A 14,669-nucleotide genomic window follows, 5' to 3' on the forward strand; every position below is an offset into this window, starting at 1 on the left:
TAAGTGTAAAAAGCACAATTATAAAGCATTTACAAGAAAATATACCTCTATAACCTCAGTGAAGGTACAGATTCCTTACTTAACTCACAAACAGTGGCAACTATAAATAAGAATGTTGCCATATGAAAACTGAGAATTTCAATTCATTGAGAGATATTACAAAGAGGGTGAAAAGGCAAACATGAATGAGAGAAGACTTTCGCATTACATAAAACCTATCAACAGTTCAAATCCAAAATATATATATAGATTGCCTACAAATACACAAACAAGACACAACTCAAAAGAAACCTGAGCAAAAGGCATAAACAGATATTTCACAGAAAAAGGAAATCCAAATGGCTAACAATCACATGAAAAGGTGCTCAGTTTCATTAGCAATCAAAGAAACAAAAATTAAAATTGCAATGAGATACTGCTACACAAATGACTGGAAACATTTTTTAAAGGTGGATAATACCAACCAGAACTGCTACATACTATATGTATAAGATAAACTGGTATAACCACTTTGGAAAATAGTCTGGCAATATCTAGGAAATCTGAAGATATGTATACCCTAAGGACCACAGTTCTACTTGTAAGTATACACCTCCCAGATGTGTGCACCAGGGCACATGTAAAACCGGATCATAATAAAATTGTTCATAGTAGCCCATCTGATCGAGAAAGAGCAGTGGAGGTGGGTGGGATTCTGAATTGGTGGCAAAGTTCTCTTGGCCTGGGTGATGGTTACTATATGTTTAATTTCATTTGTTATTTATGGACACTTATGCATATTAAACATGTTTATTGATGTTTTATGTACTCATTTTACATGTTATATTTCATACAAAAAGTTTTAAAGAAATGCTTATGAGTTTTTTTTCAAAACAGTATTTAATAAAATTCTGATGAAATTGCTATAGTTGCTTGTTGCTTACCGAAATACTGATTAAGGCTTTAACAATGACAAACACTTCAAAGAAAACTGAAGGCAAGCTTCTTTTAAAAGAGAAAAATGTTCCCATTGCTTAAAAATATCTTCAGAATGGTTATGCGGAAACAAGATCTGTGTTCTGTAACAGACCATCTGCTAGGCCTGTTTACTGTCTGCTACAAGTCATAATCCTATTTGCATCAGTAATTATTTGTTGTTCAAATATGACTATAACAAGAAAGATTATGATTTAATCTTAAAAAGGAAACACAGGAAAAAAGACAAAGCCTTGTAATTCCCATTAGTTTTGTATTAAAATAGATATCATCGACACAGATAACCTTTCATAAGACTTTTAATCACCACCTGATTTTTTCCATTTGTGAAAAAAATATACAGATTTTACTTAGTTCTCAAGTGGCTACTCACTAAACCCTACTTCAATATAAGCCAAATGAATCTTTATCTTTGGAAACACCTACTGAAAAACTAGCATGATTCTAATGTAAAGAAATATGACGAGGTAATAAAAAGGATATCTTTAAGTAATTCTCTTAAATAATCCAATAAAAATGAAATTATCAACTTTTTCTGAGGGGAAATTTTGTTAGAACACATACGTTCCTATCTTATTTCCTATCTTAAAAGTAGCAATTTACCTTTCACTTCATGATACAGGGACATCATCATGATTAATTATCTTGTACGAAACATACAGAGATAAAAGACACAGTCCATGCACTTAAGGGTATGGTCTAAGAGAGACAGAATAGTAAACAGGATTGGGGACTATGGAAGCTCATATGATAAATCTTTATCTAAGTGACATCTGAGCTTAGCCAGGAAAGGACACAGCATACACAAAGATGTGTATGGGTATGGGTAGAGGACGGTTGTGTGTGTGCACAACTGCCTCGTGTGTGTGTGTGTGACAGAGAGAGAGAAGTAAATTTAAAGAACTTTGAACAGTTTAGTATGACTAGAGCAAGAAGAGATAGTATACAGTGACATAGTTGGGGGATATTTAGAGGTAATGCTAAGACTTATCTTTAAGTCTAGATTTTACTTAAAGATAATGAAGAGTCATTTCAGGATCTTTGGAATAAGAAATATGGGACTAAATTTTCAATCTACGTTTTCCCTGCGTGATTTAGGTAAAAGATATAGTCTATGTTCTAAGGAAGAAGATGGTCTAGTGGGGAGACAGACAAGCAAGCAACAGAAAGTACATGTGAGTTCATACAATGAATACCTAATCAAATGCATTTAAAGTTAGTGATAAAACACATGTAAAGTTCACCTAGAATATATGGATGATAGCTTATGGGGGAGAAGAAGGGAATATCCTAATAGATATAATAGATACAATATATACTATTCATTTACTTTCAGTTCAATATGTCATTGATGTATACATATTTATTTCTCTTTTGCTCCCTAAGCACAGTGAAATGACAATAATATAAAATGTAAGACACGGATAAATACATGGAGATTTTGGAAGGGAATACCAAAGAACCAAAGAATCTCATAATTTAGTTGAGAGAAAAAAGGGAATGAAATTATATTGGTAAATCTGTGAAGAAAGACCCAGTACTCAGTGCACACATCAGCGAGCATGATAGTGGATGTGGAGCCATTCTTCACAACACAAACTAGTGGAGTCAAGAGGTATACAATGTGGGAGTGATAAAGGGACTAAAACATTACTGGGGTAACTGTAAACTGACCAGTCTCCACCTTTTCCCCTCAGAGATAAAACCTATACCAGTTACCTTTATTAAAATATCTAGTCCTTCATTCATAAATGTCAACAAAAAGCAAGAATTCTTAAACATATGAAGCTGGAGGCAGATTTACACACATCCCACAAGGAATGAACTACCAAGAAGGTATGGGGCATAGACCTGGAACCATAACAAAGCTATTCTATGAGCTGCTCCCTCCCAAATGTATCATCTTTATTTACAAATGTGTAGCTGTGGAATTACTAACACTGAGGACATTTATTGTTTGAAATTAGCAATAACTCAGTTCTAATAAAGTGAAAAAAGATAAAAATAGTCATCTGGAATCTATCAGAAACAATGGGGTTGCAGGCTTTGGTGATAATGATTTACCTGGCTTTGAATATATAATGTCCTGAATCTTAAAAATTGATTAATTAATTCATTCATTGAATAAGTACTTACACTGAATGCCTAGGATGTGCTGGGTCCCCTTCCTGGTAATTGGGACACATCAATGAATGAAAAAAAGAAAAATTCCTGCTGCACCACAGGAAGCTGATATTTTGGTAAAGTTTACATTCCTATGGATTTCATCTTTGTGACCGAAGGCTTTTGAGAGTGGCAAGAAATATACCAAAATGTTGATAGTGGTCTCTGATAGTAGAATCATTGTAATGTATCCTCTTTCATCTTCCCAATACAAAAATATCTTTTTTCCCCCCCTTTCTTCCTTTTTATTTAAAGTAGAGGAGAATCAAGTGGGGAAATCAGTCTGGCTGCACTACAGAGAACAGAGGAGAGTGGTGGGAGGCAAAGACAAACAACTGGTCCAGTTAAGTGCAGACGCATTAATTCAGGTGAGAGATCTAAGAATGTAAAGTAACGCATGAGAAACATCATGGATAGATGAGAGACACATTTGAGAACCATTAAGGATACTCAACAGGACTCTGTCTCCAACAGGTATGTTGGGTAAAGGGGAAGAAAATGTCAAGTATGAAGGCCAAGTTTACAACTTGGAAAAAATGAGTGAATGCAGCAGATCTGTTTTGTTTTACTCAGTTCTTGCTTAGATTTCTATAGCCATGGCAACGATTCTTGATCAAACTCTAAGAACAAGAACGCCTAGATCACTCATATGATTGCAGAATAATGATGATACTCCATTTACCTGAAGCAGTAGGTTTAGATGAAGCAAGTTGACGACATGTTTAAAGTAAACATAAAGATTCATCATGCACACTTATTACCTGGTTTGGGTATATACCATGGCTGGTCACATGGTGGAAATATGCCTACTTGACCCGCTAGCTTTAAGAACTACAGTCTCTAAGACTCAAGCAAATTTCCCTAGGTAGAGACATCTCACATGTGCCTCTGAAGTATGAAGCTGGGGAGTAAATCTCTTGTGTAACTCTTGTGTAAAAAGAGAGAGATACCTTGGAAGTCTGCCTGTGACCTCTTTGCCTGTGGGTATCTTTTTCCTGCTGTTTCTGCCCTATACCCTTTTCTGTAATCTTAGTTGTGAGTACAGCTTTATACTGAATTGTGTGAGTTCTTCCAGTAAATCACTGAACTAGTGGGTAGTCATGGAATGTACCCCATAAAGACAGAACCACTGGGGTGAATTAGAAATTAAGGGGGCTTCGGGGTATACTAGGAAGGGAAATAAATTTAATTTCCCTGTAAGGTGTCTGATCACCTTCATGACCTTCACCAGAGTTCTATGGCTTTTGAAGAACAAATTTTTAAAAAAACGATTTTAGCCTCATCAGTGGTTCAAATTTCTCTTTGGCTTTAATTCACATTTCTGTTATTTCTATTAAATTTAGAAACAAAATACGAAGTAGCATCCCTTATTTCAAGAATTTTTGCTGGTGTATTTTGTAATCCTTTTCCAAAATACACACACACACACACAGACACACACACACACACACACCCCCCCACCACCACCACCATCTTTAAAATCATTACCTTAAGATACTTTACTCTTACTCAAAAACCTTAACTAAGCATCTACTATGTATATCAGACACTTTGTTAGGTGTTAGGGATAAAAAGATGAGGATAAAGCTCCTGTCCTCGTGTCTAGAGAAAGACACCTACATAAACATGACAATAAATCAAAATACTCTCTAGACTTTCCTTAATGTTTCCTTTCTAACAGTATTCTAGACACAGGCAATATAAAAGATTGCATCTTTAATGTCATACTGAGATTGAGTGTACTGCATTGTGGCCATATGATGGATCAACCTTCTAAAAACTCTTCTGCAGTAACATCTGAAAGTCTGAATAATGAGCTATTCCCTAGCTGTGTCAATGAGAAACCAAAGGCAGCCAAGATAATGCTAAAAATATTAAACAGAAGCTACCTGTGCTTCCTGAGGGTAATAAACACAGTATACAATTGTCTGGCAACTGAATAGCTTTGCTATCCTTAGGTAAGTTTATGTTGCTGAAATGATCTTTCACTGCAGAGTCCAAAGTATGATAGCAAAAATAAGAAACAATTTCTCATTCTCTTCCATATCTCACTTTAGGACCTCTTTGCCCTTACTAACATAACATCTCAGAAAATCTATATTGTTTTATTCATGTCTGCAACCTCAGAAGAGCCAGCCTAATCCTTACAGCCTGATATACTGTCAGTTTACAATAATAACCAAAATGTATCTATTCTAAACTCATTTCTTTAGAAATGCTAGATCACCTTTTTAAATAAAAAGGAGATAAAAATTGTTAGTAGTAGGATTTATTATTTTTTTGGTAAAGACAGTTCTTGCTATCTTGCCCAGGTTGGTCTTGAACTCCTGGTCTCAAGGGATCCTCCTACCTCAGCCTACCAAAGTGCTGGGATTACAAGTGTTTAAGCCACCATGCCTAGACAAAAATTATTTTAAACATAATCCAAGGATTGTTAAGTTGCATGTGTTTGAAAGAATAAAAGACTGTATATTTTAAAAATATCTATCTTTTAGAATTTAAAGTGCCTTTTATAGATGTAGGCTTGTGGAGTTTAACAGAAGATATTCTGCTGTATATAGACTTCTGACAGAGAAAAGGGCCTCAGAAGGGATAAGGACAACTTAGAGCCTGCTAATCAGAAGAGCTGTTTTCATTGACTGATGTTACAGAAAGCTCCAATAAGCAAGAATAGACAAGTATCAGAGAAGTTGAGAACAGAGTTCAAGAGAGGTGAGTGAGTACAGAGTATGACTAAAGTTTGACGTTTTATGGTATAAAAGAATAGAGATTGTGAAATAGAAGACAAAAAAGTGAGTCACATTTTGACAAGATAGCTGCAATAAATGTACTAAATGAAACATAACCACCCAAACATAAAATATTATTTGAGGCATTGATGCCAAGCCAAGCATATGACCACTACTAACAATTAACATGATTATCATTACTGCTAACATTTAGTAAGCAGTTACAGGGCCAGCCATTTTGCAAAGCACCATAATGGATACAATTCCTGTAACAATCTTATGAGATTCTATCAACCTCATTTTATAAACAAAGAAATCAGGGCTTAAAGGGGTTGTGTAATTTGCCCATTATTATAAAGCTAATTAGTGAAAGAAAAATTAGAACTCAAGTCATGTCTGGATGCTGAGATGAGCATGCTATGTGGCATCCTCAACTGGTTAGAATAATGAGTCAGTAAACTGTGGGGATAATAATAATTAACTTTCGTACATATTCTTTTAGAAGTACATTCACAGAGGAATAGAAGGTATTTCACTCCAAATTTTAAAATTTCAAAAGGAAGACAAAGGAGAAGCATATGAGCACTATAAAAATAACTACCTTTTCACAATATAAAAATGGCAAAAACATTTCTGAAGAAACAGTACAATGTTGGCTTATCCAAAACAAAAAGGCCTGCTTTTCAAACTATCTATAGGTTTTAAGTAAAGCAAACTACTGAATATAACCAATACGTACCTTGTAAGTAGTTCAATGGAGATAAGGAATTGCAAACTGGCTATGAGGATAAGCTATGGAATCAGGCTGCCTGGGAACTAATTCTGACCCCACTATAGAGACACAGTCTCACTATGTTGCCCAGGCTATAGGCTGGGTATTTACAGGTGCAATCCTAGCACACTAGTAGCTGCAAACTCCTAGTCTCAAGTGATTCTCCTGCCTCAGGCACACGCCACCATGCCCAGCCTCTTAATCTTTATAATAGGTATAATAATCTACATCAAAAGAAATTCAGTTATACCTGCACCAAAGGAGAGTCAATAGAAAAAACTAAATTAATGTTAGCAATTTTATTATTAAATTGGGGTATCTAAAGATTGAGTGCTAAGTCATTTTCAATAAATGTTCTCATGCACTAACACTCAAATGTATTAGGACACATTTACTGATATAGTGTATAAGTTTTACTTCAAAATACTCCAACAAAAACAAAAACAAAACAAAAAGGTGGGAGGGAAATGGATAAAAAAAGATGGCAAAAAAACTGATAAATGTAGACACGGGTGATAGGCACACAGGAATTCATATCATTCTCTCTACTGTCATGTACAGCTGAAAATTTCAAAAATCCTTTTAAGGAATTCTCAGGAATAACTCTGATACTTCAAAGCAAAGGTGGGGGGGAGGTTCAGACTACATAACTGTTCAACAGTTTTGTGAACAGATTTTTAAAAGTTCATATTTTTGCAAAATGTATCTGGTGAACAAATGCTTCCCTCTGCTCTGATGACCATGACTCTGGTAATGATTGGCAAAAATAATGTCTATAATGAATCTTAAACATGGCCATCTAGCATGAGGTAAGACAAAGGTCTATACAAATATCACTGCATCTTGATAATAACAACTACAGCCTTTGATAGTTTCCATCTGAAAAGAAAACTAGGAATTGAATGACAAGGTATTCAATAAGCAACTAGAGTACAATTCTGGTCATTAGTACTAAAAGCCGTGAGATAATAATAAGCCTGCTTCTTTAGTCCTTTAAATACACCTACTTGTTCAATTTCCACACTGTACAAAGGGGGAAAAGAACATATGCAGGAGCTTTATAGATAATTAGGAAAAAAAAAAAAGTCTTATGTGGATACCATTTGTTTTGTTAAAAATCCATTACCACAAAGTCACAATACATGGCTGTTCCCTCTGAATCAACTGTGAACCTGTTGTATAATAAAACTTTTCCTCACTAAGCTTCTAGGTATATGCTCTCATGTGCAATGTTTTAAAATTATTTTTTAAAATGTGATTATTTTTTGCAAAAGCTTATTTATAGTAAATATGTGCTCTATGCAAAATGTTCACTTAGCTAAATTGGTACTTTAATTGAATATAAACTTAAGGTTTAGTCATTTTATTATACTCTCCATGCTTGGTAGTAATCTTGGTCACAAATGCTACTTCTCCGACTGCTAATATTACAGCAAGAAAATAATTATTTGCAGCAGTGAAACTGATTTTGATTTCTTCATTGCACTTTTTATCTATGCTTCCTTCCTATAACTACATCTGACACTCAAGCAAAGATTTAGATATACTTTGGAGCTAGCAGGAAATCTTACAAAAATGACACTCTACAAGATTGAGAGGATAAACACTGGTAAGCATAAAATATTTGACACAGCAAAGAACAGTTTGACGTATTTGCTTCCTACTTCACTACATTAAAATTAGTGACCGAAATTCAAAAATTTGGTTGACAAAATGATCAAACTCTGTCCAGAAATACACACAGAAAAGACTAAAGACAAGTACTTTGACTCAATGATTAGACAGAGGATCCTTATCCAAATAAGTCACATATCTCTACCTATTCCATCCTGAGAAACTGACAGAGCTCAAATTTTGGGTCTTAGGTATCTTGAACCCTAGTAATTTTAATGAAAAGCTATTATGATAGATTAGATTGCTGGGTTTTAATCTCATTATTACCATATAAAAATCTTGTTAAAATACTTTTAGTTACGTGCTTACTTAGCTGAATTAACTTTAAGTTAAATATCAAAAACACGTTTGTATCGAATCCTGTAAGTATTGCTAAAGAGATATTCTGTTAGCTCTGGCTTTATAAGTGAAAGACCTAAAGATGAGATGGGAGGAGCAATTTATTATTGTCTTTTAGTACATGGAAAAGCACTCCTTTGTGACTGCAGATGTCACTTGCTGAATCAGGGACATATTTCTTTCACATTTCTGCTTTTGCCCACTGATGTTGAAGACACTATCTTAACAGAAAAAATACTAATAAATGCAAATTGACATCCATCCTTTGATTAAAAGTAAGTTGGTAGCTTTCCTGGAGACTTTAAAAACAAAGACTTAATCCCAAACCATTCTGGGCTCTGCACCGGTGACAAATATACTTTAGAAGGTCTTCACCGGTGACAAATATACTTTAGAAGGTCTTCACCGGTGACAAATATGCTTTAGAAGGTCTTCTAACTAATAAAAATATTTAGGATTATGTGGGCAGAAAAAAAATTATTCTTAAATCTGGATAGAATTACTGTGAATATCTTTAAATAATATTTTAACATAGCTTCAAGGTTTTTAATACCGGTATTAAATTAAAAGAGTTACACAGACTAGTTTATCATTTATTTTGGAAAATCATAAAATATAATTTTTGTAAGCAATTGTTTTTGCTGGGAGCTCATCAATATACCAGAAACACGCTTAATTCCACTGTCTTGTTCCTCCAGAACTGTAACTCTAGATCAAAAGTAATGTATCATGAAGTGTTTAGATGACTGCAAAGAAAAAAGGACTGAAAATTAATTTCCCTCTAGCAATAATTTGTCAGAAAACATTTTCCTCATTATTTTAAGTAATCGAATGTCAAATGTATATGTCAGAAACATTTTAAATATTTTACTAAGAAGCTTGGACACTGTACACTCTAGCATTAAATATTAATATTATAAACGATGAATTTTAGGTGTAATCATTATATAAACATGTTTCTACAAAGACAATGGGAATCAGGACTTCTGTAAAATAAAATGAAACAGTGTATTATAATTCCTTTCCATTTCTTTCATAGAGTTAAGAAATGAAAATGAGAGCACATGTAGTCCCATGCTATAGTAAAAAAAACTGACTAATTCATAAATGTACTCGAAATTCTAATAGAAATAGCTTTCATAAGACTAGAAATTCTAGTAGAAATAGCTCATCATAATTTTACTATCAACAATAAAATTTTGAGAATTCTTCTAAAACAATCTCGTCTTTGGGACAGTGGTTCTCATATTTGTTTGGATGGCAATGAATAAGCAATTGAGGGTACTTTCTATGGAACCCCCAAAATGATTATGTTGTACTTAACGGTATGATAATAACTAGAAAAAGCTTGACTAGATATCTATTGATATATATGTATGTGCAATTCTATAATTGCAATTGCAACATATATGTGTGTGTGTGTGTATACATATTCCAATACAAAAATCACAACCACAAACCATTATCTATGAAAAACCTAACAAGTTCAGTGCAATTTTTCCACTAACACTGATTTGGTATTTGTTAATAATAACCACAGCTAATGCTCCAAATATTTAACATGTGGCGGGCAACAGGCCAAACTGATTTATATGTATATCTTTCTTATAACTTATGCATCTCAAAATATTTACTATGTGCTGGGCAATAGGCCAAACTGATTTATATATATGTATTACTTATAACTTATGCATCTTACTTACAACCACAAACGAAACTTACAAGTTTGTGAAACAACTGAGTGAAACAACTGAGATTTCTAACACGCCAGATGTACTTTAACTCAAGTTCCAAGTACTGGTTAAATGGTAGCGTGAGGACTCCATCCCAAGCTTGATTCAAACTTGTTCTTCTAACCATAACACTATCCTTCTAGTTACAAAATAAAATCTAAACAAATTTAAATATTTTATATAATCATATTTAAATGTTTTAACTAATCAGAAAAGACCAACACTAATCAAATTTTTAAAATTTTTTTTGGAGAAAGTGTCTTGCTCTGTTACCCAAGCTGAAGTGCAGTGGCACGATCACGGCTCACTGTAGCCTCCACCTGCCCAGGTCAATCAATCCTCCTGCCTCAGTCTCCCAAGTAAGTGGGATTACAGGCATGCACCACCATGTCTGGCTAATTTTAAAACATATTTTATAGAGGACAGAGTGAACTCCTGGGCTCAAGCAATCCTTTCACCTCAGCCTCCCAAAGTGCTGGGATTACAGACATGAGCCACCATGCCCGGCTAACATTAATCAATCTTAAGAGTGGAACAGCAGTGTAAGTTGAAGAATCACTTAAAAGTTGCTATGAGAAGCCTACTATTGATTACGTATTCTGGAAATGACTCCTAAGTTCCAAATGTAAGGTGCTTTTGTTAAGCACATAGGGAAAGAAATTCAGTTGTGACAGCTGGATTTCAAATAAAGGCCTTCTTACTAGGTCATAAGCCAACTGTAAAATCAACCCAGCTAAATACTCAAAAGACAGAGAGTTTTAGAGAATAAAAATTTTAGGGGGTAATAAACTAAATCCACTCTGCTTTGTTTTTAGCAACTTTGGAATTTACTTAATTTGAAGGAGGTACATGGACTAGTGTTGTCACAAAAGAAAAAGACAAATAACTCTTAGTCTTTAGTATAATTGGTATTTGCTAAAGAAAATATTACTAACATATAATAAATATATTAGTAAGTAGGGAGTCCTGTCAGTATTACCCTAAGTATCAAGTTTTTAATTTTACATTATTAGAATTAGCATATTTATAGCCATAGTCAGAAAGCCAGAGAACTACATAAAAATAATTCTCATCAATGTGAACTGTGAAAAGATTATTCAGCAGCATAGCTCAAATGTGTCTAGCTCAAATCAACTTAAAATATTATTATTCTGGAGTGAATTTTTACTAAAAGACAAATGTCATTAGTCTGCCTTAGATAGCTACTAAAGACAAGAAAATCTGTTAAAGAATCATTAAATTTTAAAATAAACTTAAATGAAGGCTTAAAATACATGTACCTTATAATATCCATTGCCTGGTAAAGTATTTCGGATTGATCAACTCCAAGAACCTTCTTTGCCCCACCTTTAGCAGCAAACATAGAGAGAATTCCAGTTCCACACCCAACATCCAAAACTACCTGGGGTAATTAAAAAAAAAAAAAAAAAGAGATGTTATCAAAAAGGTCTCTATATTAAATTCTATTCATACATTATGATCTTTCTGGCTAGGAAAAATTCACAATAAAAACTTTAAACTGGCTAGGCACAGTGGCTCACGCCTGTCATCCCAGCACTTTGGGAGGCCGAGGTGGGCAGATCACTTCAGGTCAGGAGTTTGAGTCCAGCCTGACCAACATGGAGAAACCCTGTCTCTACTAAAAATACAAAATTAGCTGGGCATGGTGGCGCATGCCTGTAATCCCAGCTACTCGGAGGGCTGAGGCAGGAGAATCTCTTGAACCTGGGAGGTGGAGGTTGCGGTGAGCCAAGATCACGCCATTGCACTCCAGCCTGGGCAACAAGAGAGAAACTCCATCACACACACAAAAAATTTTAAACTAAGCAAATACGGCAATTTCTATTTGGGAAAACTGAACATATCATTACTATGAGTTGTTTTAAATTAATAACAGTATAGTTGGCTATAGTCTATTGTAATCAGACCCAACAATGCTTAATTTAAGAGATTTTATATAAAAAAAATTATGTCTATAGATTTAAGAGAGAATCATTGTTTTTAATTTCCCTATTGTATGTATATTCTACCTTAGGCTCAGTAATTCTACATTTTAACAGAAATAAATTTCTTCAAGTTTGAGTGGCAGGAATTAATTTAAGCAGGATGGCTTGACCCAATACAATTTGAAAAGGGTTATAAAGTAATCAAGGATACGGAATATCACACATCTTTCCCACTCCTAAAATCAAATATTCAGCCCATTTTAATAAGAAAGTACAATGAAAACAAGTTAGCTGTCAAAATTCAGTAACTTGAGAGTTTAAGTTGCAAACTTAATTCTTGGTGAAAGAAAAGTGTTTATTAGAACCAAAAGTTTTAAGATGCTATTGGGGGTAAGGGGGGAGCAATTATTTAAATCAATACTTTAATATGGTTTTCCCTGGAATATAATGAAGCCTGCTTAGTTCATAGTAAAAACAAAAACAAGTCACCAAGGAAACACATTTAGCAAAATCTTTCTAGGTACACTACTCTGTGAAATTACTGAAAACTAGTGCTTTAAATCTTTCACTATCAATGGCCTAAAAAAATCATATATATTTGTCCCAAAATAGGAAATTATTTCAGTGCCCTCATACTGTAAGTATTCACTAAGCATTACTAAGTACCAGGAATTGATTTCAGTGACGGGGGTACAGCAACAAACAAGACCAAATCCCTGTCTTAATGACACATACAATCTTGTGAGAGAGACAAAGAATATAAAATAAGGTCAGGTAGTAAGAAAAATCAAGTAGAGTAGAGGTTAGAGCAGAGGAGAGAAGATACACTCTTTTACCATTCTAGTTATGTCTGAGAATACCTCTCTGATACATGTGAGCAGAGAACTGAATAAAGGAGGTGTCATGCAAAGATCTAGGAGAAGAGCATTTTAGTCAGGAGGACATTAAATATAAGACACAACATTCCAGGCAAAGCCAAGATGGCCAGTGTGGCTGAACTGGGTTCAGAAAGGTCACTTGGAGGTGAAGGCAGGGGTCAGATCACAGAGTGCCTTGGATTTTCCTCTGAGTAATGAGAAACTATCCTACGAAAAATAAAACTAGAATTAAGAATCGATGATACTGTACACCAATTTTTTTTTCTCACTAGGCAATAGAATTATGGTTTAACCATCAGGTACATTTCCTATGCTTTAAAAAAAATTTTATGCATATTACAATTCAATACATGTTTTTCCTTCTTTTACACAAATGATAGCATATTATACCCACTGTGCTACATATATATTTTTTTAACAATATAATTTAGAGATCTCTCCGTATCAATTTCTAGAGCTCCTTTCTTTTATGTAGCTGTACAGGATTCCATACTATGGCTGTATCACAATCCAGTTCTCTGATGAACATTTTAGGTGTTCCCAAAACCTTACTAGGGCAATAAACGCTGAAAATAACCTCATATGGAAGCCCATTCCCATGAATTAGTAAATCTAAAGAATATATTCCTAGAAGTGAAAACACTGTGTCAAAGAGTACATATTTGTAATTCTGCTAGACATAACCAAATTGATCTCACAGGGCAATTCTGCTGATGAAGACTCCAATGAGCAATGTATTAGTACCAATTTCCTCATAGGTGAGACTAGCCTATGGGACATATAATCAAACTTTTGGATGTCTACCCATCTGGCAATCACAAAATAATGATATGTTGATCTAGTTTTAATATGCATTTCTCTTAGGAGATTTAGCATCATTCCATGTATTGTAGAGCCATCTGTAATTTTATGTGAACTACTGATTTACATCCTCTCTCCATTTTTCCCACTCAGTTGCTAGTCCTTTTCTTATCAATCTGTCTTAGCAGATAAGAGTTATTTGTAAATTAAGATTAGCCCTCTGTAATATGACATGCCATGTTTTCTCACAGCATGTATTTTTGTCTTTTGATTCTACTTACAGTGATTTTTGCTACACAGGAATTCTTAACCTACAATTAAACTTATTAATCTTTTCTAAAATATCTCCAGGACTTTGATCATAATTAGATAAGCCTTCCCCAGTCTTCCCATTTCATTGCATTTCATCTTTACCCATTTCCTTCTAGTACATTCACAGTTTCATTAACACAGTTTGTTTTTAAACCATGGTACACACTATGAGGCATGGTTCCAACGCTTTGTTCAAATGGTTGGCCACTTGTCACAATATCAGTTATTAAACAAGGTTTCCCCCACTGACTTGGTATGTGACCTTTAACAGTCATTTAAGTATTTATGTATATTTGCATTTAGAAGTGGATTTTAAATCTGTTCTGTTAATCTATGTATTCATGGGC

At 34.2% G+C, this 14,669-nt stretch overlaps 1 protein-coding gene across 3 annotated transcripts in view; it reads right to left on the minus strand.

Moving 5' to 3' along the window:
• The window catches only part of PRMT3 (protein arginine methyltransferase 3), a 136,017-nt gene that overhangs the window by 100,534 nt on the left and 20,814 nt on the right, over positions 1–14,669 (minus strand). For all 3 annotated transcript variants that reach the window (XM_011965405.1, XM_011965404.1, XM_011965403.1), the window contains one exon: positions 11,666–11,787. In XM_011965405.1, the coding sequence (XP_011820795.1) occupies positions 11,666–11,787 (122 nt within the window). The remainder of the gene's footprint in view (positions 1–11,665; positions 11,788–14,669) is intronic.

The sequence above is a fragment of the Mandrillus leucophaeus genome, unplaced genomic scaffold, assembly GCF_000951045.1.
Source record: "Mandrillus leucophaeus isolate KB7577 unplaced genomic scaffold, Mleu.le_1.0 Scaffold723, whole genome shotgun sequence".
Classification (NCBI taxonomy): domain Eukaryota; kingdom Metazoa; phylum Chordata; class Mammalia; order Primates; family Cercopithecidae; genus Mandrillus; species Mandrillus leucophaeus.